Genomic DNA, 26,295 nt, shown 5'->3' on the forward strand with positions numbered 1-26,295 from the left:
TTCCAGTCCCTGTTGTGTTTCTTTAAAAAATGAATATTTATAAATATGTGTAAAAGTAATACACAAAAAAGAACTAAAAGAAAGAAAACAAAGTGAATATTATGTTTTTTACTTATTTATAATTATTTGATTCATTACGTTTTATTATCACTGTTAATATATTTTTGTTTTTCTCGTTTTAAATATATTTGTACTGAGTTTTACATTCATGCATTCACTTAAAAATGGCGTTTTAAAAAAAATAACTGAGGTAAACAATAAAAGAAAAGGTGAAATGGGCGGAGCCAGCGGACAAGCCTAGCCTGTGGAATGTGCTGATTTCCACACGTCATACGTACGCTGGCCGATGATTGGTTTACAGACTCAAGTAAAAAAGACCAGACAAGCCGGCGGCTATTCAGTAAGCGCAGCAGCAGCGAACGAAAGAAACTTTACGGGAGAAACGGTGACGGTACCGAGAGGCGGACGGCTGTACTGTGTGTTATTTGCTGGACTATACTGGAACACAGCGGCGGGACACTGAAGACGCTCAGCTCGCTGTTTTTTTTAAAGCTACAAATCCCCGTTAAGCTAACGTTTAGGGCGACATTCCCGCTTGTTTTTGTGAACTACCTGGAAGAACAGCCATGCTCACCCTGTGCCTCGTGTTGATGTTATCCACTGCCTCCGTCTTCTCAGAGTCGGTAAGTAGTTTCTCCAGCGAGCAGCTCAAATTCAAACACTCGTGTATCTCTGTTTCGGGAGCGCTACCTTGCTGAGGTTAGCCCTGTGTTTGTGTGCTGTTAGCGGGAGCCGGAAGGCTGTGATTTACCTGTCCTATCCCTCTGTTTAAGTACGGAAATGAGAGTTGTTAGCCACTTAGCTTCTCCTGGGATATGGCAGCTATTATCCCGAATGGGGGGGGGGGGTCGTCACTTTTCCAGGATGAATCCCAGAGACACTTCCCAAAGAGGATCAATCCTGTTTGATCAAAGAGACAGTTTCCCGCCCCCGATAATAATACAGATGCACGCCAGACTCTCTTGTGTCTTTGAACACTTCTCCAGGTTGTTGCCAGTGTGAGCTAATGGGGAAATCTGAGTGCAGACTCCTTTTGGAGCCACTGAGACTTAAATGGTGAATCCATGTGTTGTTGTTAGAACAGAATTTGACTTTAATTAGTAGGATTTGTGTGTTATGAGGAGGCTCGCTGAGCTGGAAGGCACCAAATCCCAGTTTGAGTGAGATCCATGTTACGCCCCTTCCATTCTGATGCTTTCCCATTAACTGTCTATGAATTAGCTGACCAGGGGAGCTGGATGTGTTGCAAGCATGATTAGGTAAGCCCTGCAGCGTAGGTAGATCCATATTTGCTGATGATTCATGTCTACACGTGTTGCAAACGGGATGTATTTGGATTTAGTTGGGCGATAAAATAATTTTTAAAGTTCCAGAGACACTGTATTGAAAGTTTTCCTTTCTTGATAGTTAGATTGTTCTAGGCATAAATGTGAGGAGACATTATGCAAAAAAGACAAGTCTTTAATTGTTTTGCCCAAACATGCGTTACATTGCTTCTGTTTTGTTGCTCTGATTAATCATTTTTAGTGTGATTAACATCAACATTGAATGCTTGATGCCACCCACATACAAAAACATGCACCCTGCCCCCCTCCACTCAGGCCAGTTGGTCCATACGAATGGTGAGAATGAGCAAAAAGCAGTAAGAGCTGGTTTAACTGCATGTCTGACATACGGCAGGATTTGTTAAAGGATGCTAATCTCAGAGCAGATTGTTGTCTGTACAATCACGCTTTAGTTTGTGCAACACGTCACAACCATTTGTAGACACATTTGTAGGCTGGAGCGGTTCTCTGTTTAAGCAGCATAACGGTTATATTCGGGGTTCTGGCTATTCCACCGTTCCACATTTTGGTGTGAGAAGGGGTTGGAACAAAACATGGCGGCCTGATTGGGCCTTACAGTCTGTTACATTCCTCAAAGTATCTCCTCCTCTTCTTTCTTTTGGTCCCCCCTCTGGTATGTGACCTTTGGTGACCTTGACCGGCCCTCTCTGGGATTTTGCACACTTGATGGGGTCTCAATGGGGCCTCGGGGTGACACTCCACTTCTTTAACACAGCTAGCCTAGTGTGGTTACACCTACAGCTTTCCCACCAAAACATTCCCCCTTTCCTTCCTTAAACGAGCTCCAGATATTGACCCCTTTCTCTCCCGCGTGTCCTTTCCTTTAATGCATACTTGGCCTCTGAGCTATCACAATACTTGCCTCCTTGTGGCCTTTCCTCTCTGCCCACGAGGTCATTATTGGTATGTGGGTTTGGCATTCCCTGCTAATCGATAACAATGTTCTTTTACCTGACAATAGAACATGCTCTGAATGCAGAAAAAGGGTTTTTTGAGAGCCACAGGCACGATCGGAATGTTTTTATCACGGGATTGAGTCGGATTTCATATCAACTTGGATGCCAGCAGGAACTTGGTGCCATTTCGCTTTGGTCAGCTTGTCTGTTTTTTATCAGTTTGTTCAAGATAGCGTGGCATGCCAAACAAACCCTGTTCTCTGTTCTTTTTATTTTCCATTGACCTCAGCGTTTTCTGCCCATGTATGGTCCTTCGCTGCCTAGCCAAGGGTGAAGGTGAAAAAGATAGGAAAGACCAGCCCAGTGTAATGTTTGTGCTAATGTGCAGGGCGTTTTTCTGAAATGTCAAAAATGTTGAGAGAACTCCAAACACATGCCTTCAATTATGATATAAGACAGAATAAAACAACATCTTGTTTAACAGGCTGAAAGATGAGCTTGTTTGGCCTTTAATAAGGGTATCGTTCATCTTTATGGAAATAGAAGTCCAGTTTTTATGATTTAATTTAACACATGTCCTTGAAGTTGAAATTGTGGTGGTTAATCGGGGTAAGAAAAGTCTTCTTTGCCCCAGAGTTAATCCATGTTGCCCCATCAAACCCTTAGCTTGTTGCCTCTGGAGCCCATTTGTTAGAACTTGTTGGAATGTGACTGGTTTTGCAGATCATTTGCACCAGAATGAAGCAGGTTTTTAAGGCTAGTTTTTTGTCTCCTTTGCATGATGGGGTGCAGGGTGGTGCTTGATAAATACTATGACTAGGATGTAATAATGGTTCCTGCTTTGCTGCCCGCTGGTCTATAAAATCCCTTTGGGCCCAGGAATGTTGGCACACAGAGAGAGGAGGTTTTTGTCCTTCCTGCCCACGACGGAGTGCAGTCGAATCCGATCCCCCGGACTCCCTCCACCCTTTTCCAACCACTGCATACTCTGGCAGCTGTAACGGGAACTATATGAATGCATTCAGGGCAGAAGTCGACCATAAAAACCCTCCAATTCTGGTTATATCACTTTCAGCTGACTTTTTTTTTTTTTTTTTTTTTTAAGACAGGCAGTTTAAAGATGCTGAGCAGTCTCTGATTATAAGCCTCTGCTGTGTGCTGTTACTCTCAACAGGGGCTCTTGCAGATTTTAAGCACAAAAAAAAGTTATATTTTATATACATAGTTAAGTAAAGCGAAAAGCTGGTTATGCTCCAGAAACACTTGTTGCACATATAAAATCTGCTTGACCAAGCTATTTCAGCTTATGGCTTTCACCAGTGTCATCATAAAACATGTTGCAGACAACATTTTAACTGCTCCAGACTTTATGCAACCTCCAAAGTATTTAAAGTTGTGCAGGAAAACAGTTTATCTGCCTTTAAACTCATGCATCTGGTCAGCGTTACAGTAAAATCCATTAATTTGTGTTTAATACTTCAAAAATCTTACATTGTAACTTGTAACAACTGGAGAAGTTTAGACATTGCTTTCGGGCCTGGAAGTTGTGTTTTTATTATTTTTAATTAAATGACAGCAAACCCCTGCTGCTCCTTCATCGTCTATGACTAAAATTGGCAGGGCTTGTTTTATTCTGGGGATTTTCTTGCAAACTGGATGGGGAAGGACTCTTATTACCAGCTGTAGTCCGTGATGGTGGAGCTGGGAGACCTTTAGCGCTACATGAGCACCAGCAAACGAAACGTCACTCGCGAGGTCCTACTGGAACGAGAGCGGGGAAAGGCTGGAGCTAGCTGGTTGTATGCTGATCATGTTGTTGTCCTGAGGGAGTTTATGCGGTGCATGCGTGGACAGCGCTCCAGTTTGGGGTTTTTTGTTATTTTTATATATATTTTTTTTTTATGTCAGGGGAATGTGAGCCTCGCTGTGATTCCTCTGGGAACGGCGAGCCTCGGAGGGAGGCCTTTTAATGTCAGCCTGTGCCGTCTCAGTCTCCTCGTTCTTTTGCACGTTTGTTTCAGGATTGAAGCCAGACTCTTTCCAGCTATCAGCTCCCGTCCACAGCACATGTATTGGGCATGAGAAATGATAATCAAAGCACACCATCCGCAGGCAGGCAGGCAGACATCCAAATGATATCGACCCAATATTTCTAATGTATCTGCAATGGGTTTTTTTGTTTTTTGTTTTTTTTTGGTGATTATTAATGTGCGGCTGCTTCTGCCCGTTGTTTTCACTATTGATCAGCCTGTTAGTTGTTAGAAGATGGTCAGATGGCTGAAGTCTGAGGTGACGCCATCAAAATCAAACATAGTGGGCTAGAAATGGCGTGCGATGATAATGTCAAACAACAAAGATTTCTTGAACTGTGTGCATAACCATTACCCTGAAGTGTAGCAACCATCATCCTTTCACCAAACTTTGAATTGGCCCTTTATTCACAGACGTGAGGATTATGGGGATTTTTGCTGATTCTCTTTTGATAAATAATTTCCCCCAGGGATCAATAAAGTATTCTGATTCTGATAACGGCTCATTGTGTTTGTCGGCTTCTGGAAATTTACTTCTTACAAACGAAACCCAGTTGATACTCCACAAACGGCACCCACCCACTGAGCAGAGCTCGCAGGCTGCTTTTGGGTGGCGTGAGGGTTTTCCCTTATTCGAATGCATTTCAGCAGTACAGCACCTTTTTGATGTGGTGTGTGTGAGGTCTACCTCGCGACTGTAGACCGCAACCGTCACATTAACCTTTAACTACCTGCACAGGATGCTACATTCATTTCTAATCCACTGAGTTAATCAATGATTAACTTTGGAAGTTTTGGATGTTTGAATGAGTCTCTGGACTTCTAGTGAACCCACAGACCACAAAAGACCTTTGACTGTGGGTTTTAGGAAAGAAACTCAACTTCACATGCTGTGAACTGAAAACACTACAACTCTCTTGTAGAAATGAAGAGTAAAATTAAACTCCCACTGTGTACGCTTCCTCTTTCAGTCACCCTCAAGCATTATAACCAACTGCCTTCATACACACCTGCATGTTTCTGCTTTGATTAAACTGTGCTTCTGACATCTGCTCGATTTAATGTTTGGAAATGGACGAGTTGGCACGATCTCTGTAAAAGAAAAGGTGTTACCCTCCGCATAATTAAAAACGTCTTTGTGAAACCTAAAATGTTGCCTCTTTTGTCAAGAAGCAAGCGTAAAGTAAACTCCTGAAATCACCAGAGCACTAAGCTTCACTTTGACTCAGTTACTATTGTCCTTCAATGAATAAAGACAAATATTAGTGAAATGAGTCAAATCTTAAAATCCAGTGTGATAAAGAGCCTGTTTTCTGTGAGACTTCTTAGATAAGACGGTGGCTGTACAATCAGCCAGCTGTGCAGCAGACTGGGGCGATTTATTCTCTGCTGACGGGGCTAATTGAGCTTTAATGAGCCCCTCCTGAGAGTTTGATCTTATCTGTGCAGCTTTTGTTGGTCCCTTCCTGCTGCTGCCGAGCTCACCCTGTCGCATCTCTGACCGAATCCTCGACTAATGGTGAAAAAGGCCGGATGCCTGCATCGTCTCGAGCTCTTACTGAAGCTTGCGTCCTCCATCTTCCAGCGCTTTAATGCCACTCCCCCAGGCAGCATATCGCCGCCTTGAATCAAACATTACAGGCCGATAGACTACAGGGAAGACACCAAGGGGTCTTATCTGCTTAAAGATCAGCCTGCGAGCAGGAAAACAGGAAATGTCCATCAGAAACAAATCAGCATATTTGTTCTTTGTGCATTTAAGTAAACATCTGAGATATTTTTACTTGAATTTGTAGGAAACTTTTGGCTATATTTGGACATAAGCAGATCTGAGGTCAGCTTTATCAGACCGCTCAGTCAAATTAAACCTCCGTCCCTCACTGATTAGCACACTGTCAACATACAGTCACAGCTGATTAACAGATCAGTCTCAATGCCCAGCTTCATCCGGCTCTGAGTCGCAGCATGAATAACTAACTCGCACCGAGAACACGATCTGTAATCAAAGAGTGAGTTTCACTCTGGAAACCATGCTGCTTATGTGAGACCAGAAATGAGCCCAAGTAAGTATTTTGAGAGCCCATAACTTTGCAAATATTTGAAGTATGAAGGTAAAATTTTACTCCAGTTATTTTCAGGGTCAGCTGTTTCTGAGGAGAGTCAGGAGGGAGGCACTGATTGTTTTTGAACATCAGGGAAACGAGGTAAATGGTGACGGACTCTTACACACCTCCGAGCCGTGTGTGTGTTGCGTTGTGTCGGACTGAGGAATGTGTTCCTCCACATAGGTCAGCTCGGCAAAAAGCCAAAACCTCGTCGATGCAGCCGCCACATTCCTGCCTCATCCGCAGTGAAGCCAAAGCACTCTAAGCACACGCAGACGCTCGACTCGGAGCTCGGGCCAAACCAGCGAGGCTGCTGTCAGGTCTCTTCTGGCCTCACAGGCTGAAGGCGCCTGATACGGATGATAACGGGTGTCTTTGTTTTTAGGAGCTTCACCCATGACATGCAGACAGGGTTAGAGGTGCTGATGAAAAGTCTGAAATACTTGCACAAAAGGCTTCTTCCAGTTCCTTGGAATAGATGGAGACCCACTTCCAGGGAGTTTAGTGTGGCTGGTCTGGTGCTGGGAACTCCGCTATAGATAGATCCGGCGTAGGTAGGAGGAATCTGGAGCTCTGCTGTCAGTACGGAGAGGAAAATGTAGGTTAGTGTTTGAGGATAACCACATTCAGGCCTCCTGAAGGAACAGCTGAGCTGATATGGGTCAGCTTTATGATTTTAACGAAGCAATGATTTTCACTCCTCCCGTGGCCTTTGGATTTCTTTGGCGGTTACGTCAGAGGTCAGGAGTACATCTTACCAGCAGATGAAGTGACACAATGCTGGTGCAAATCCTGCTGGCTCAAGTATCAAGGGGGGGGCTGAAGAAATGGGAGACACTGAGGAAGACGAGCACTGCTTTGGCCTCTGAAAACTGACTTTTCTGGACAAAGCTCGTGAGATGCCGGACACGGCAAAGAATAAGGAAGCACATTCCTGTCTTTTCACGTGTTGAACCTCCTCCAGTCGGCCGTGTGAAAGGACCAGATGCCCCTCTCCGTGCTGGCAGATGGAGGGATTGTTTCCAGAGTTTAATGAAGGGAGGCTGCTGGAGGCTTAGCCCAGTTACCTTGGTCATTGATATGCTCTCGGGGCGTCCACTGGCATTGTTTGGTGTCAGTAGAAGGGACGGGCCCTAAAGCTGGTTGGTAGGACTCCTGGCAGACTGCTTTTTTTTTTTTTTTTTTTTTAGCGAAGCTGAGCAGTTGGAGGGTTTTGGGTTTTAGGACCTCCGTGCTGTAATGGGCAGGATAAAGAAGGGTGTGATGGGATGGAGGTGTGACGTGTCTGATGGGGCAGGAATGGAGTCTACAGGGAGGGGGCGATGGCGTCTCTTTTCAAAGGCTAATCAAAGAAAGCCGATGGCTTTTGTTGTGCTTACAGTAACAGAAAAGGTCACATGACAACAAAGCACAGCAGTTAATCAGCTGGCTGATGGACGTGGTCGTTTCACAGATGTCAGCATCACTAATGTGACTTTTCTGTCACGCGTGATGATTTTGTTGCATGCGAGGACTGTCTGGGTCACATGGTTGGTAACCTCAGACTGTAACCACGTGGCACAAGGAGCTCTGCAGTTTGGGCCTTTTTATAAGACAAAGGGCAGCTGTGTTCAGCTGCTGGATTGACTCTGACCTTTGACCTCTGTGTTGGCTTTATCTGAGTGAGTGCTGTGATGAGTCAGGCTTTTATAGAACGAGTTATAAAACGTTAAAGCGGAGAGAGGAGGCTTTTTGTTGTTTTCTTCTTAAACAAGTCCATGTTTGGTTCTGTGGGAATGAGAAGCGGAGCCTTGAACAGAAATCTTATCCCATATTTCTTTCCACTGAATCCATTTGGTTGGTTGGTTTGGCTGCCATCCATATCCGGCTGCTTATCAGCTGTTGCACATTAGGCCCAAAACATACCAGGCTGTGAATCACTGATGGAGGACAAAATGGGGATCTGTTAACAGGCTGTAAAATGGCTGGTTGTGATTCTTCTGTCTGTAAACTCTCGGGACTTCCACTCTTCAGCTTTCACCGAGTTTTCCAGGCCGTTTGCAGGCGTTTGCGGCCTCCCCCCGAACCGCAGCGAGCTCTGCTGTAAAGCACGTAGCCGGACTTTGTGTCGCTGAAGCTCATTCAGGCTGTTTGTAATGAACACATTCGGCTTGATGTGAAGGAACAATGATAATCTGTCCACTCAGGCTGTTTGTGGCAGTGTTTCCAAGCAGATAAAGGCTGCTTTCAATTAAGTTTTAACGCGAGCTGAAGTGGAGAAACGGAAAGTTTGTTTGAAGAGAAAAAAATCACAAAGGTATCGCAGGACCTTTAAAACTGTAAATCCTTGAAACAGACACTGGCAGAGTAATGCAGTTCAAATGAAAATAACAAGCAAAAAGGAAAAAGTTCAAATAAATAAAACAAACCTTAAAATGGCTACAATAACCGAAAATTAGTAAGAACAGGAAATAAACTTTGTTCTGATATAGATTCAAATATAACTAATAGACTGTGACTATTCTTATAGACTAAGTTACAGGTATATAAAGTGCTTCAGGTGTGTTATGTACCCTCTGGAGGACAGACGGGGTCTTTCTTATTACTCACACAGTAAATGAGTGCGTGCCTGCTAACAGTGTAACATGTGCTGTGTGGCTGTGACTGAGTGGACCGCTCAGTAAAATGAGTGAGCGCTGATTTTCATGTCGATTTGTTACGTAACCTCAGCTCGGGCGCTCCTCTGTCCTCTGTTTGCCGGTCCGTGCTGGTTTAGAAGATGTGTATACACACACACACACACACACACACACACACACACACACACACACACACACACACGCTGTGTTCCCTACCGATCTGTTTTCAGGCTGACGTTGGACAGTTTTTACAGAAACTGAGGCTTCCGGCGCTCATCCTTGGCTCTGTTTGTTTTTCCTGGATTTGGAACACCGTTGTTGTTTTTGTTGGGACTTGGCCTGAACCCCGTCCCAGCTCCGGGAAATTATAGTAAAAGTAGAATATGTCGCACATGTGACGGTAACATCGGAGGCCTTATGTAACGCAAGCCTCAAGCTTTTGATCTTTTCTGTTCTCCCGAATACGCCGGGCCTGCCGGGACAGGCCTCAGTCAGCCTGAGAGGCGTACGCTTCTTTTCTTTTAGCCCTCCGGGACGCAAGCGTCCAAGTTACACCACGCAGGGGTTAAAGGTCAGAGGAACCGGGAAGGGGAGCGTTTTCAACACCCCAGGACACAGAAGGACAAAACGTACTCTTACTTTTTTGTTTGTGTGGAACTTGAAAAATGCAAAGTGTTCCTGTTTTTAGAAAAAGGCCCACACCCACTCCACAGACTAAGGTTCGGGTCATTAACGTTCCTTAAGTTTGACAGGAGACGGTGACTAAACGCATAAAACCCCCCAATAAATCACTGAAATCCCTCGAGTGAGGCAAGAAAACGTGTTTTTGTAGCAAGAAGCAGAGAAATCAGGTTTTCTGGGCTTTTAAAACCATCTGTAACCGCAAATCGAAGTAAAACGAGCCTCGGGGGGGGGGGGGAATGATGTCAAATATAACAAAATGAAGGGCTGTGAGTCCTGCTGGTTTACCTGATTGAATCAGCCTGACTCATACGGGTCCACACGGAGGCTTGAATGAGCGTAATTCCTCTAATGTGACTCAGAGGACGTGTTGCAGCAGGACTGTGAATGGTTGCGAGGAAATGAAGAGCCAGCAGTCACCACTTTTCGGCTCGGGATTACTGACAAAGACAGGCAGGCAGGCATGAATGCACACATACAGGATCACGGCTCCCTGCTGCACATGTAAGGGCTTTAAATGAGGACATAATAGAGCAGCGATCCTCAGCCGGGCTACTACCGCCACAGCTTTCAGGACGGACATGAAAAGACATGAAGAGAGAAGAAAAGATCAAATTTGTGTGGAAATGGATGCAGTACAAACCTTTAGCTGCAGCTGTTTCCAGCTGTTATCGGTTTGGATGTTTCTGCTTCAAGGACACAGACTGTGAATGTTTTCAAGCACTTTTAAATGATTTAAGTGTCCTGTTTAGTTCAGCTGCCCTCAAACCCAAAGATTGTTGTCACGAAGCATAAAAACATAAACAACAACAAGTTGTTCACCTTTAAGGAGCCGCAAACTCTTTCAAATTTGATGTTTGCTCCTGGATTTTTAAATACAGCTCTGTAAGGAAAGCCAGGAAAGAGGGACTCAGACGGGAAGAAATGGAGTAAAGTGCAAGGGAACGCACACAAAGGAGGCCTGAAAGTGTAGGAAACCAAACAAATTGGAGCAGGAGCGGCGAGTCCTCGCGAGCCCACCTTGTTGCTAAGGAGTCGCGGTAAAATGGCCGCCTTTGTTTGAAAGCTCTGTGCAGGCACAATGGGGCATCCCCTCCCCTCTTTCTTCTCTGCTTTTTAAAGGCAGCGGCTGAGAGGATTACCTTCAAACACGTCGTTACCACGCCGAGCGGCCGAGAACACACAAACAGGGAGGCCCCGGGCGGGCTGGGTTAACCCTTAAATGAAGACTGGGATGGAAGTAATTAAGAGCCTCGTGACGTACACGACTCGATCTGTGAGAGAGTGGACGAGGATGTTTGTGGGACATCCGGGAAGCTTTCCAGTGTGATTTGTGGTCTGCTTTTGTTCTCGCTAAATGGAAAGCTCAGAAAAATAAAAGCTTGTTCCAGTTTTCCCAACAACATAATCACCACTCTTCTTTTCCTGGAAACTCGATTGGCTGCTTCCTGTCGGACACAAACATCACATGGGCTCCTCCTCGGCTGCATCGCGTTCGGTGCTGTAAAACACATCAGGCTCATGTCCCGTCTCACTGTGTGTGTGTGTGTGTGTGTGTGTGTGTGTGTGTGTGTGTGTGTGTGTGTGTGTGTTAATGTTAATGATTAGGTGATGGATTTGGGGAGGGGGTGTTAATCCCATTCCTGCAGCTTAGCGGGCAAATGGTCACTGAAATAAACTCTTGTAATGTGATTAAATGTGGCTGATGTGCCCTCACCATGTTAAGCTTTGATAGGGATGGTAACCATGGCGACTGGGCTGATTGAAGGGGCCTGATTGGGCAGGCTTGACCAAAAAGTTACAGAGAAACTGGAAGCATGTCGGCCTATCAGACCGAAGGAGTGTTAGTGAGATAAAGTCCCTCTGAGCCTCCGTCTGATGTCCCAGCAGGTGAGGGAGACGGAGACATGGATGCCCATGAAGAGCTCGCAGACGGCCGGCGTGTCGACACGTGGCGGCGATCTGGAGGCGTCTGGAGACGCCCCGATTGGCTCAGACTTCGGCTTCACAGACGACGACGCTGACAATTACACGTACGACGATGAAGACTACAACGACTTCTCTGGATCTGGTGACGCAGGTCGGTCCTGACGAGAAACACTCAGCGCAGCGATTTCTGACGTTTACGTAGAATCTGTAAGATTAAATGAAGAATCTGCTTCTTTCCACAGACACGCCCATGTCACCTGACGAGACGACAACAGTGAAGGTGAGAAGCGTCTGCACGTGGAGTCTCCTTAAATACTTAAACCCTCAACCATGCAGCAGAGGCTTCACCAACTCTTTTCTCTTCATTTACAGCTCGACATTATTGACAATAAGATCCCCGAGCCAGAGCGCCCGGTGCGACCAACCGTCAACGAGAGAGATATCGTTGAGAAGAACGAGATCCCTGTGCTGGGCAACGACGATCGCAGAGAAGACAACCTGTCCAATGTCCTCATGTCCCACACCGGCAACGAGAGCATCACGAGCAAGACGGAGTTCCTTGCAGGTCAGTCGTGCTCTTACAAACATCTTTGAAGCAGCCAAAACGTAACTTTGAGTTTTTAAATGTCCAAAGATGGAAATGCCGCCCGAGTTTTAACATCAGACGCAGGAAAATTTCCCTAAGCTGTGATAAACTTAAACTAAGAACAAGAGCACGGTAGCGCTCGTACACGATGTCAGATGACGTGATTTCTAAAGTGTAGGGCTGACGAGGAGCTTCAGAGCTCCCTCCCCAGAGGAGCAGGAGGAGGCTCCTGTCTGGGTGGAAGGAGTAGGAATCACTGTCACAGCTTAAAAAGTCTCATCTGTCGCTTTACTTTCTCTTCCAGCTCTGACCGCGACCCTCGCCGTCAGCCTGGTGCTCGCCGTCCTCCTCATCCTCTTCCTCATCTATCGCATGAAGAAAAAGGACGAGGGCAGCTACGATCTGTCGAAGAAGCCCATCTACAAGAAGGCCCCCACCACAGAGATCTACGCATAGACCCCGACCTCCTCCTGCTCCTCCTCCTTTCACAACCACACACAATCACACACCTCACTCCCTTAAAAACCCAATCAGGGCCGGCGTCTGGCCTTGCCATGCCTCATCATCATCATCATACCTCCTCCTCCTCCTCACTTTCCTCCAGCGGAGCGATGCTGGGTAAATCAGAAGAGAAGCCCCGACAACACAATCGACAGACTGGCTCCTCCCTGATGTGCGCTTTATTACCGACGCTCTCTGAACCAATCAGAGGCTTCGCTTTCTCAGAAAAGGAAAATGAGCGACAGGAGTGGACTGTCTCAGCTGCCATGACCTCACTTCCTCTCAAACAGGACAAGACTCCTCCCTTCTTTCCTTTAAAAACACTAAAACGGTACTTTTATCGGTCCAGTTATTTATTCTCTCCTCTGAACCTGCAACTTCTAAAGACTAACGAGGTTTTCATGAGATTTTTTTTTTTTTAATGCCATAATGAGAAAAACAAAGTTGGTTTTAATCTGAAAGTTGTGCAGCGGTTTCATGCTCCGTTAGAAGTGACCCTGTATAGAAGTGTTGTTTCTGCACTGTAAAACGATCACTTCCTGTTCTGTAAACCTTCAGATGCAGCAGAGTTCATTAAAATGACCTTAAAAGGCTTTTTATTTCCCTTCAAAGCTCCTGGTATGTTTGGTTTCTCCTCAGCACATAGCACCAGACGAGTCGTACCAATCCCTGAAAGGAATTTGCAAACGTTGGAGGACCCCGGGTTATTCACCAGCACGTCATAGCGGCGAGGCGTTGCTGCACTCCTCAGCATCGCGCCAGGCGTCGACACTTTCGGATGTAGACTCGCTCACTTTCCTGCAGAGAGTTCGAGGATACGAAGCTATATCCGAATAGCTGGTTAGCTTAGCTTACAAAGTGAAAAGCATTAGCCAAAGCTAATACAGCTAAAGGCTATTATGTGTGAAGTAGCTGTAAACTCATCAAATTAATGTTCTCGACATATAATGTGCAGATTTGGGTTTAACCACCTTTTTAAGCATAAAGTCAGTCTGATGGCAGCATTTAAAGTCGGGTTTCCTCAGCTAATGCTATGCTACAGTAGCGTAGCAATGCTAATGTAACATTTGGGGCTTTTTTTTCCCCAGTTTTTCATAAATTAAGATGAAAGAAATGAAGCGTAAATGTGGTCTTCGGTAATTCCGTTAGCTGCTTTTTTTTTCTTTCTTTTTTTTAATTAATCTAGCTAGCTGATTTATTTGTGCTAAGCTAACTCTAACGTAATTTTGACCAAACGTGAGTGGCTTATATCTTTTCTAAAACTTGCCAAATTAAAATTGTAATTCCTTCAGTTCTTTCAGCACTGAGGTGCTAATCCGTGTAAAAGTTGAGCTCTGTGATTGCAGAAACAGTACTTTTTTCTTTCTTTGATATATATATATTTTTTTCTCAATCATGGGGTTGATGCTTCTCTCGATAAGCTACACGACTGTTTGCTGTTTAGTTTTTATATTTTCAGTCACAGTTCTCAGAGCAATCGCCGACGCCGTCGTAAGCCGGTCCAATGCATCCAGACTGCTCTACCAAGGATTTGTACATAGTCATTAAATATCAATTTTTAAAAAAAGCTTAAATATATTAACTTGGTACTCAGCCGTGTTCTGGCAACAGAAATATCTACCAAATATTTAAATGCCAAATTGTTTTGTTTTTGCTCTTTGGTGTCCTGCAGTAACCTTCATGTGATTTACTGTAAATGTAAGTTTTGATACTACCGATGCTAATACTAACGCCTCTAATGTCCTCCAGTGTTTTATTTTCCCTCCTGTAGATCAACTAGTTCCCCTCCGTTATTATTTTTAATTAATTTAACTGTCAAATTATTTTATTGCCTTCCTTCAGGTTCGGGTGTTCACCCTTAAGCTGTTGTATATGTGATTTTTAAAAGTTTTATATACACTAGTTTCAGATTTCCAGCAAATAGTTTTGAAACTTTTTATTTGGTAAGAGTGTCTATTATCTTTTAGACTTTTTGCTTTTGTATTTATGGTTTTGTTTTTTGTAGAAGGATTGATTATGTGGTTGCTGTACGTCTCTTCGTTCGAGGGATGTTGTGTCGATGAGCCACGTTGCCGTCAGCAGACCTCGGGTCGATTCTTGGCGACTCACTTTTGTAAATCTGAACACGACCGGCGACGCGAGCAGCCGCACAGTTACGAAAACACTCGAGGCCTGATAACTGACACAATGCTGCTGCCCGTGTCCTCTGGTGTGCCGGGAGGAACGAGCTGACCTCTGACTCGGGCAGAGGAGTAAATCTGATCAGATTACACGAGTTTAAAAAAGAATATTTCAAAAAGCAGTCTGTCGTCGGCCCCAGGTCTGAGTCGGTAAACATGGGAGGGTATGTTCTGCTGCTTAATGTCACAAATACCACACGTGAATCATTGGAGTGGAGCCAATGAATCATTGGTTTCTCAATGCTGGTTCCGATTTATTGAAAATAAAGTTATTTTTATGCACATTAACATTTTAAATGTGTGTTTTGTTTCATTTCCTGAGGGAAAGATGACTAAAGAGACACTTGTCACTTCACCTGATCACAGGGGGTAAATTCCCCCTCAGCGGTTTTCTTTCTAGTTGTTACTCTGACAGCGTAGGACTCCTGCTATCTTTGCTTTCTTAGTATTTTGTGTTGCACAAACAGTGCAGGCGTTGTTGCCAAGGAGACGAGCACAGTTTAAATGCACAAAACCTTTTTAGCACGATTTATTTTGTGTTCGGCATGAAGGAAAGGCAGATGATAACAAATGTACTTCGAGTAACTGAGGAGCTGCTTTCACTGTCAAAGAGAGTCCAGGTGTGTGTGTGTGTGTGTCTGTCGGATCGAACTGACAAGCCGTTGCCTGCCAGCTTCAGCGCAGCCGGGAAAAACACACTCCACTAAACGCCAAAACACTGACGAATGCGGCTCTGCTGGGAGGGGCGCACACATTCCAGCACACACATATTCAAACATTATCCTTCACACACGCTTTCATAACCAAGCACACGGCCGCGCGGGTGGGGGTGCTGGCGGGGGCACTTTGCACTGGACCTATTTGTTCAAAAACAAGAACAGGCGAAGGTTAAAGTGCCACTTTTTTTTAAATCCTCTTTGATCCAGCTCCACCTGTCTGCTCCTGCTGGATGCTGAGCAGGTGAAGTGTGCGTGCTTTGCATCAGGTCTGAATGGGGACTTTCCTTTCACAAATTTGGTCCTGATAAAGTTCCCCCGGTTATTTTTATTTGGTTTAAATACAGATGTGCCTGCATAAAAACAGAAGGGGGCAACTGCCAACATGCTCCAACGTACAGCTCCAGAAGCACGGCCGTTTCTACGACTTTTTTCTTACTGGGTGGGAGAGTGAGATGTGACTACATGGAGGCACAGACAGCCTGCCTGGAGTTTGCCAAAAGGCACATGAAAGACTCTCAGACCACGAGAAATAAAACTCTCTGGTCTGATTGAACAAATATCCCCTACGGGGAAGCATGGTGGTGCTAACATCTTGCTGTGGGAATGTTGTGCAGCTGCAGGAACTGGAAGACTAGTCGAGGTCAAAGGGAAGGGAGAGGTCACGGGAATGCCGATATGTGCGCAGACATCACTGATGATGCTCTGGAGCGATCGGGATTCATCTGCCAACCGGACAGCAGCCCTCATTAATTAGCACAATTTTGATGTAACATTATATGTGATCAGTTTTGGAATAAGGCTGTAACAGGACAAAATGTAGAACAAGTGAAGCTCTGTGAAAACTTTCTGGATGCTCTGTATATAAAGCATGTAGAAGCATCACAATACCTTTGCTAAACTGAATCATACTTGCAAGATTAGGAGGCAGCTTCTCGCAGTTAATTGTCACACTGCCACTAAAAAGGGCTGCAGGAATAAATGCTCATAGTAATAATAATCATCTAAGGAGCTCGGGAAGAAATGCAACCTTCAAGAAACTTAAACAAGTCTTTTCTTTAGATTACTATGACCTGGATATCATAGGAGTGATCGTTCCTCTGTTTGAATGCAAACAGTCAGTAGACATTCATAACTAAAGATCTACAGGTCACAGGATGAGGTTTTGCTAACGAGAACTGCAAAGGCAGAAAATGATCAAGCACAGGATGTCAGATGGAGTCAGATAAAACCAGAAACCAGACTGTGTAACGTCACTGTGAGGTTTCTAAGTTTCAGCTGGTAATCTGTAACAACGGCTGGTTTTCACAGGCAGTAGTTTCAGTGCAAAGACCAAGTTTCCAGATTTTAAGCTGTAATTTAAAGGGGGCTGGTCACTCAGTTCCTTTTTTTAATGCTCAAAAATGTTAAAAATAACTCAAAATAGCAATATCTTCAAGGACCTGGTGGTCCATCATATTACAGCAAGCGTGTTTGGGAATCCAGAGATCAGGGACTCCAGCCACCTGATAATTCAAACTTAATACAGTTTAAACAGGTCATTTATTATTCAAATAAAAATGTTGTGAGGGTAAACTGGCCCCTGATAGGGTCCCCCGTAACAAACTGGTCCTCGGTGTGGGGCCACACAGAGCAAATCTAAAAATAAAATAAATCAAGGTTCCAGTTTACCTGGAACAGGGTCCATCCTGCCCGGAACAGGATCTCAGACCAGACCCAGGATAAGGGCAAGCGTCAGGTGGCCGTGCCTATGGAGCCCAGCCGGGCGCCGCGGTCCTGGTGCTCTGATCCCCAGCTTCCTTAGGCCCCGGGGCAGACCCAGGACTCCCTGGGGAAATTATATCTCTTGGCTGGGATGGGAACAACTTGGATGAGCTAGAAAAGGAGGCTGGGCTGAGGGAAGTCTGGGCTTATAAACCAGATAAACGGCTGAAAATGGATGAAAGGATGAGATGTTGTTTTTGTTGTTGTTTTTGTTGTTTGTTTGTGCCCGATGCCCTCCTGATGTGTGTCTCCTCCACGACGAAACTTGAATATGTGAAACACAAATGAAGCCAAAAACATGTAAACGTGTTTATTTCTACTGTAAAGTTTTAACCTGGGAGTCTACGGGGACCGACTCATGCTGGAGCCTCATGTGGACACTGCAGGAACTACAGCCTTTCGCGCTTCTGGGTTAGCTTAATTTTTCTGTTGCAGAGGACGACGTGATGTGTTCAGGTTATTTTAGGAGAGTGTGATTTAAACACAGATATGGCACTAACATGACTGTTGAGTTTTAGTAGCTTTGTGGGGACCCACAAAGTTGAGGAAGTCATTTTAGTATCATTAAAATATCAGTAGGTCTAACTGGTTAATGAGTGATTACAGTGTAGGGGCCTGGGTTTATAGTGTCATTCAGGTTTTCTGTGTTATTTTAGGAAATGTTTTCCGTGGAACTGAATGAAGTAAACATGGTTTTTCCTCGGTACTGAGTCATTAACCTAATCAGGTAAGCACAGATATAAACTTCCTTGAGCCCAAATATAGAGCACAGAGTCTGCAGATGTATGCTGAACTGCTTTGTGCTGCACAGAAAACACATTCTTTTCTTATCTGTTGTTCTGGCAGTCCTTTTCATGTCCACACACCTTCACACACAACCTTCGCTGTGTCTTTAGGAACATTTACGGGAACTTCCAAGACGTGTTGCACCAGGCAGGGTGTTACTGGCTCTTTTGTCTTTTATCCTCTGAGACTCAAATCAATGAACCAACGGTTGCAAAAGAAGATTTCAACATCTCTCTGCACACTTATCGCTCTGCATCTCTGCTATGGTTTCTTTGCTTATATAAAGAAAGAGATAACATCTGACACTGAGTTGTGGATTCAAATGAAACAAAATGAAAAATTATCATCCGCAAGATCTTGATTTCTGTTTTTTGGAGCAGTTCAGAGCCTGTTAGCGGTGTGGTCAAACATTTAAAGCTATTAAAATGTTAAAGTTCCCTTTAGAGGAATCAGAGGGATTAATTATTGGATCAGCTCTGAAACCTTTTGTGTCAGATGCAGTTTGAGCTTTAATCTGCACCTCTCAATGGCAGCTCATTAAGCCATTGAGAAGTTACTGTCACAAGCATCAAAGATGAGCTCTTTGTAGTCCATCTTTGGACATTGCAGACAGACGTCAACAACATCCGCTACATACGGAGCCTGCTGTAGGTGCTGTCAGTGTTTGCACCTCCACCTTTTGCTTTTTAGCCTCTTGGATGAGAGTAGTGGAGTAGTTGTTCCCAACTACTCTACACAAATTCCTATGCTTTAGGAATTTGTGACAGCTATACAATACAGCCATGCAGAAAAGGTTATTCCATTATTGCATCAGAGCTCTTTAAAAGAAAACAGGGGAACCACATGACCTCTGGTCTGGTTCTGGAGTTTTTGAACCAGAGGAAGTTAAAGGTCAACAACAGCGTTATTCAGCCAGGCCTGACTGGTTTGGCATAAAATGGAAACTCTGCTGATGTTCCAGTGTAGCTGTTATCACATTCCACTAATGTGTGGTCATATTTGCATCTGCCTGTTTGCTGCATTGATGGAATTAAAGCATCAACACTTCCTCCTCCTCACGTCGGTGCCAAAGTGACGTCATTGCGTCTGATATTGAGGGTTCTTGTTTATCATCAGATATGCACTGATTGTCATTCTTTTAAAAGTGAGTCCTGCCAATAACGATTTTTATCAATTTCAGATTTCTTTCAATGAATTATAACAGACAGCATATCAAAAAATAAATCAATTAAAAATGGAATTATAATCATAAAAAGCATTTAAACTTTACATTACCCCCCAAACTGCAGTAAGTTACAGGATATTTTTCCCACTAAAACAACATGAAACAGTAAGACTCTGCTACTGGAATGAAATGATACAAATACACCTTACAATATAAAGCACCTCAATGCGCTTTATATTGTAAGGTACAGAGAAAAACCCAACAATCATATGACCCCCTATGAGCAACCACTCTGGCGACAGTGGGAAGGAAAAACTCCCTTTTAACAGGAAGAAACCTCCAGCAGAACCAGGCTCAGGGACAAAACATGTTCCAGTATGTTTGTAACTTCACCAGATAAAAGGACGTCGACTCTTTTTCATTTGTCTCTGTAATTTCCCTCATAACTGTTTTGATCCTTTGCTCATACTGAGGCTGCTAGCTTTAGCTTTAGCCTGTGTTAGCTTCTTTGAAATGGATGATTTAAGTCTGATTAGGTTTGTTGAACGTTTTTGTGACAGTTCTTTGCACTTTACAATAAACTTTGCTTCTTTAGCTTCACTTTCACGCTAATGACATGTTAGCATGTGGCTGCACCACTGTGCACAGATCATACATGGATGTCAGTTTTAATATAGGCACATTTCAAACCAGCAATCTTGTCTTTAAATTACTGAATGCTGTTTGGTGTTAATAAGACAAAACAATTAAAATTGTTTAAATAATGTAAATTTAGTCGGATTCATATATGTGTAATATGTGTTATTGTTTTTTTGAGGTTGTATTTAAACAGATATAGAACCTGCTGAGGACCAGATGATTTTTGCATTTAAACTCACTTATCTGTTGTATTCATGTTCTATTTTGCATATGAAACTGTGGGCAAGTTCGTTCATGCCAGATGTTCAACTTGAAAACCTTGACCTGGACGTCATCTGAAAGCAGCCGACATGTTTCCACTGTTTCCTTCTCCCGACCTCATCTGCATAAACGTCTTCCTTCTTCCGTTTACTCCATTTGAATGTTGGGAGGAAGTTAAACTGACAGCATTGTTCAGCCAGCTCTGACCTGACGCCAACGTTGTTCCAGTTGCAATCGATCGATTCATTGCATCGATGGGATTAAGCATTAACACTTCCTGATCCTCTGCCTGTGCTCTTTATGCTTTTTGTTGTTTTTATTTCCTTTATCTTATGAATATGTTAAAAGTTTTTGTCGTCACAGGGACTTTTTGTTCCATAAGTGGGTCAGAGTAAGCTTTAGAAAAGCAGCAGCATGTGAGGGCTGCTTTAGGTTCAACGATAACATTATATATATATAGCTGGGTTATATATGAGGTTCAGCCTCATCACGCAGGTGAGTCCTTCATCTCTCAATGTGTTGTAGCTCAGGACGCTCTCAAGCTATCAGCTATTTTCTTCTGGATGAGCACAAATCACAGTAATATGTCTGAATAAGTCAAAATAATATGGACACCCACGTGTGTGTGTGTGTGTGTGTGTGTGTGTGTGTGTGGTCTCTATCTTTTATTCTCTTCTTTTGTTTTGCAGACACACACAGGTGTTTGAAATCTGACATTTTTACAGTTTATAGATCGGCATGTCTGGATTGTTTTACCTTTATCTGGCACACACACTCTCAACACTTTGTAGAAGCTTTCAGGTAAATAAAATGATCCAGTGTAAGCAGCCTGTGTCACTTGTCTGCAGTGCACATACCAAGCAGCCATGCAGGTGAAGCAGGTCAGGTTACACTTTAATTTTAAAACAGGAAGTAGCCGAGTTAACACAGGTAAATAAGTAACTTTAAAAAACCCAAATATCTGGGCTAAAATCCACCTTTAAATGTTGGAGAATGATCACACAAACTCGTTTAACATTGGAAGATTCACAAACCATCCACCTCCTCAGGCTCTGTGGGAGGCTGTGAAACTCACTTTAGGGTCTTTTCACTCCATAAAGTTGATGTCTTGTGCGTTTTGTGCTCTTTAAATCTGTCTGGATGTTCTAAGTTTTGTCTTTTTGGCCACAGAACGACCTCCCCTAGAAATCTGTGACATTTTTACTTTTGATGTAATCGTTTAAAATCTCCTGCTAGGCTCTCGAGTGGGCGAGACCCCCTCCACAAAGCAGATCACACAAACTGAGAGGAAGCCGGGGCTCTTAAATCTGTCAGCACACTCACAAAGGGTCAGAGGTCAGGTGACGACAGATTACAGGAACCAAGGTCCTCAGAAAGTGTGTGCGTGCGGCCTGATGGATCAGTGTGTGTGTTTTGTGACTTGATTACAGCCCCTTAACATAAAGTCGCTCAGTTTCCATGTTTATATAAATTTTCTGCCCGTTATTCCCCCTCAGGTCAAGGTCTAAACTGTTTTTCCCCACAAAATGAATAAAATACTAAAATAAAGAGTTAAATGTTTGAAAATCTGTTTGGATGCAAGAAAAAATGGTCTTGTAATTCACAGAGAAATGAAAATGTCCAGTGTGTTACTCAGAAGTGCAGAATTAGTCTCCGTGCTCAGCCTCTTGTGTATAACAATTAATGGCTTGACTGGGATTTGTTTGCATATAAAGTGCTGTTAACACCCTTCGCAGATGCTCGGCAAACTCTGTATTTAAACGGCTTTAGCAGCTGCAGTCATTTTTTGCAGGAAGTCTCATAAACATGTCTACTTAAAAAATGGTGCCGTGATTTATTGAAACATGTGCAAACATATGCAGATACAGGATATAAGGCAAAGAGGAGTTTGTACAATTGCAAAGTTTGTTAACAGTCAATATTTGGTACGAGCGCCTTTATTCTTCAGCAGAGTGGATCATCTCTCAGGTCCTGTGTCACATCTTATTTCTGAAGCACATGACGTTCAGATACTGTTTATCTGCACTGACCTGCCTTCTTTTGTCCTCTCGTCTAGTTTCCAGCAATGAGCCAAGTTTCATTTAATCACAAGGAAATCACCTTATTGCTGCAAAAATATAGTTTTATGTCTTTTAAATTGTGTTATTTTGACATTTTTCAAATAAAGATACTGCAGGACACGACGGGCTGCTGGTAACAAAGAGCCTAAACATACAGCTTAAAGTTGGTTAAATTCACTTCAGTGTTATTTATGCCAACAGTCACCTCAAGGCACCTAAATAAGTCTGTGTAAACACGACAACTGGGACACCCATTGAGCTTTACATGGTTTAGCAAACAAACAAACAAACACGCCTCTGACAGTCGTCAGGTACGAGGACGGGACTGATAAAGAGGGAAAAACAGCCAATGGGCAAAGAAAACATTTGAAGCACTTCCAGAAGCCTGGAAACTATCGAACAAGACCAGTTTCAGATTTAACAGCTCTATATTTTATATATGTTGTGGCATTAAATATAAAAATAAACAAACAAATAAATAGTTTTCAAAAATCTGCTTTTCTGTTTTCTTTTGTTTGATCTAAAACGTAATTAAGAACATGTTTGCAGAAATGTCCAAATTCAAAAATAGAAGAAGAACTAAAGTCGAAAGAATAAAGCTGCTGACAGTCAGCTTCTCCCAGTGATTAGCCTGCAGCTAATGTCACCACCATCTCACCAGTGTCCCACTGTGGTCTCTGAAATGGGAAAATTATTATTATTAGTCAGCAACACTGTCATTGCTGTCATCCGTCTGCTGTCCTGGTGCTTTTCCATTCTCTCTGAGTCTAGGCCACGTTGGGGAGGTCAAGATATGCCCGTGGGTGGAGCCCCAGAGTCCCGCTCGTCAGCCGCCACACCTGTTCCTCATCAAACTCATCATCTGTCAGTATTTATTTATTTTATTTTTTTTCGCCTGTCCCATTTGGTTCTTTAGCCGTCAGAATTGTTGTCTGAAGACCAACAAGGATACCCAATGGATTTACTTTGCCAAATGGATCATCGTGGCATTGCCGTATTGGTCCATTTGGTCGATCTTTGTTTTTATTATTTATTATATTTTATTTTCAGATGTTACAGACGGGACAGACATGAGTGAGAGATAGGAAAGGGAGAAAGAAAGAGGAAGGAAAGGAAAAACAGAAGGGGAGAGGGACAGTGAGAAAGGGGGGGAGAAAAAAAAAATCTCCTGGATCACCTGTTGAGAGAAGAATAGAAAACAAGCAAAAAAAGACAAAAAAAACAAAAAACAAAGCAACATACTAAACACAACACCATCGCATTAATCTAGCTAAGTGTAAACAGCAGTAAATACTAAATATTCAATGTTGTTGTGCAGCACGCAGGACAGATGTGCTTCGAAGTAGCAGCCAAGAAAGGTGTAATTTGGGTCTACGAGCAGTGAACACCCGTGTGCATACCTGTGTGGATCAGCGTGCTTGCATTCCAAAGGTTTCTCCATGTAACGATCTGCTAGGGAGTGTGGGGGGGCCACAGCCCCGTCCTCCAGGGTGTGAAGCAGGTATGGAGGAGATCAAAACTCCAGACATCCAGAGGCCCCCAGAACACAAGAGACCAAGGAAGACCAACAGAGGGGCAGCTGCGCCACTGTCCCAGAAAGAGCTGAGGAGAGTCCCAGATGAGGGCTCACTCAGCAGCCGCGGAGCAGAAGCCAGGGGGAGTTGCAGTGACGCGCCCGTGAGCTCCGCCGGCAGCCAGCTGTGCCTGAGTGACCGAGCCCCAGGCCGAGAGGCCGGGGGCACCCAACCTCCGAAGTGGCCCGAGCGAGCCCCAGGCTCCAGGCCCCGATAAGCGGCCGCCAAGGAGTGAGCCGGTGTGTACCTGGACGCCCATCCCCGGACACAAAGAACCACCAACGCACCGACACCTGAGGGAGTCCGCCACCGGCAGGGGAAGTGGTGGTGGGGGGAGATAGACCTCCAAACCTTGGAGGGCCTGAGATGTCCCCAGAGAGGTGGCGTCTGATACCCAGCCTGACATATAGACACAGACATACAGGCACACACAGATACAAACATCCATTCCCACCCTCATGCTCTCATATGCACTTACTCCACACTCAACCAACGTGGAGACAGACATAAAGAGACGCTGTACACACAATCACACTCCCCAAGCGTACTCTACAAACCGGGTCTAGGTACCCTTGCCCCTGGAGGAGGGAACTGCACCCAGACCCAGGTGGTGTTACCCTTTTCCCTGCGGTGGGGAGAGGCAGACCGCCCCGACTCCGTAGCAGCAGGGAGGCCCCACACTCCAGACCGCAGTCGGACGGCCAACTCCACCTAGCCCCCCCGCTCCAGCAGGCCGCAGAGAATGGGGGTGAGAGAAGACTCCAAACCTCCCTCCACCCGCTCATTGTAGTGTTGATGCATATGTGTTCTAAGGTGCATTTAAAACCCAGGAGGGCATGGAGCTACCTGCCAAGGAGCAGCAGGTAAGCGCATGGTCCCTCCTGCTAGCCCTCAATGTCTACGTGTATTTAAAATTGAGAGGTGGGCAACGATGCCAGGGGTGAGGTGTACACCCTGATGGTAATTTGGACTCCGTGATTGTGCCCACCCCCAAGATCCTATATGTATGTGTAATGAGAGTGTGAGTAATGTGAATGTCTAAGTTGTGGGATAAAATTGAGGCAGAGGCAGCCAGAAGGGGACAGGGGGGGGGGGGGGGGGGGGGGTAGCCTCCTCTGCACCCTGGTGACATACCCCTACTCCAAGGCCCTGCATGTGTGGGTGGTTGTGGTGGAGCGGGAAGAGAGAGGCAGCTGGAGATGGGGAGGGAAGGAAGGGAGGGGCAGGTAACCCCTCCCTGGGGCCAGCTCCCCCGCTGACCCCAGTAGGCACTCCCACCCTCCGCGACCCGCCAGGGAAAGGGGGCCCAGGCCCATCCAGACCGGGGCCCAGTGCAGCAGCGCCTCCCGGCCCCACAGAGCCCGGGACAGTCCACCCAACCCCACCACAGAGAAAACTGCACCCACCCCACCATCCACTCATCTTCCAGACTACATAAGACAATAAACACCCAGGCTGAGATCTTCCTCCACCTCTCCTGTATCTCCCCCTCCTGCAGAGGGAGCTCCTGAGGAGAGGAAAGCTCCTGCAAGATGTGACAATCTCCCCCACCAGTTGAAGAGCCCCCCAGGCGGTTCGACGCACCGGCGGCACCCTGCTCCAGGGCCGGGCCCCCATGCACCCACCCGCCCACAACCCCGGCAACACACCAACCAGGACCCAAGCCCCCGAGGCCCGGTCCGGGCCCCAGCCCAGAGACGGAGCGCCCCCAGAACCTCACGCCCATCCCGGACCCACCCAGGGGCAGCCAGGTTGCCAGGTCAGTAACCCACGTCCGTCAGCACAGACCCTCCCCTAGCCCCGCTGCACGCAGCCGCGAGGAAACAGTCACCTGAGAGCCAACAGAGCCCCCAACCGGACGTGACCGCTACCCCGGGTTGAGCCCCCCAAGGAAGATGCCTCCGGGGAACCCCCCGACGCCCTAAGCCTGTCCCTACCCCCTCACCAATCACAACAGTGAAGGCGGGACCAAACTATGACCCCCCACCCCCACTAGGTGATGGAGCTGATAAAAGGGGCCCAGAGCAATTGATCTGATGTGGTGGCAGAGGCTGTATCAAGACTAATGTAATCTAATAGATAATTTCTATATTGGTTAGAATTAAGATTATTTTTATTTTTCCAGTTCATGAGGACTGTTTTCTTGGCTATGCATAGGGCAGTGAAAACCATATGGGCGATATTCTTTTCTGAAGTGACATTATCTAAGCTGCCCAGTAGACACACTAAGGGGGAGGTTGGAATGTTACATTTCAGACATTTTGATAAGTCTTCACATATCTCGCGCCAAAACTTTTGCACTGGTGGACAGAACCAAAGAGCGTGGATGTAATTGTCTGGTGTATTGCCTTGACAGTGTGAGCAGTTGTTGGAAGATGTAAAGCCCATCTTGAACATC

At 45.1% G+C, this 26,295-nt stretch overlaps 1 protein-coding gene across 2 annotated transcripts; it reads left to right on the forward strand.

The window, feature by feature from the left end:
* Positions 1 to 357: 357 nt before the first annotated feature.
* Positions 358 to 15,229, forward strand: sdc4 (syndecan 4). 2 transcript variants are annotated; one of them, XM_086293739.1, is made up of 5 exons: positions 358 to 683; positions 11,624 to 11,816; positions 11,908 to 11,945; positions 12,038 to 12,230; positions 12,556 to 15,229. In XM_086293739.1, the coding sequence occupies exons 1-5, from the start codon at positions 627 to 629 to the stop codon at positions 12,705 to 12,707; spliced, it is 633 nt and encodes a 210-aa protein (XP_086149865.1). In that variant the 5' UTR covers positions 358 to 626; the 3' UTR covers positions 12,708 to 15,229. The 2 variants fall into 2 exon arrangements, with proteins under 2 accessions (XP_086149865.1, XP_086149866.1); XM_086293740.1 differs by having other exon boundaries at positions 362 to 683; positions 11,627 to 11,816.
* The last annotated feature ends 11,066 nt before the right edge of the window (positions 15,230 to 26,295 follow it).

This window comes from Aulonocara sp. 'chitande type north' Nkhata Bay, linkage group LG5, assembly GCF_057382095.1.
Source record: "Aulonocara sp. 'chitande type north' Nkhata Bay isolate Kocher_YH1m ecotype deep benthic linkage group LG5, A_spYH_male_GT1.1, whole genome shotgun sequence".
NCBI lineage: Eukaryota > Metazoa > Chordata > Actinopteri > Cichliformes > Cichlidae > Aulonocara > Aulonocara sp. 'chitande type north' Nkhata Bay.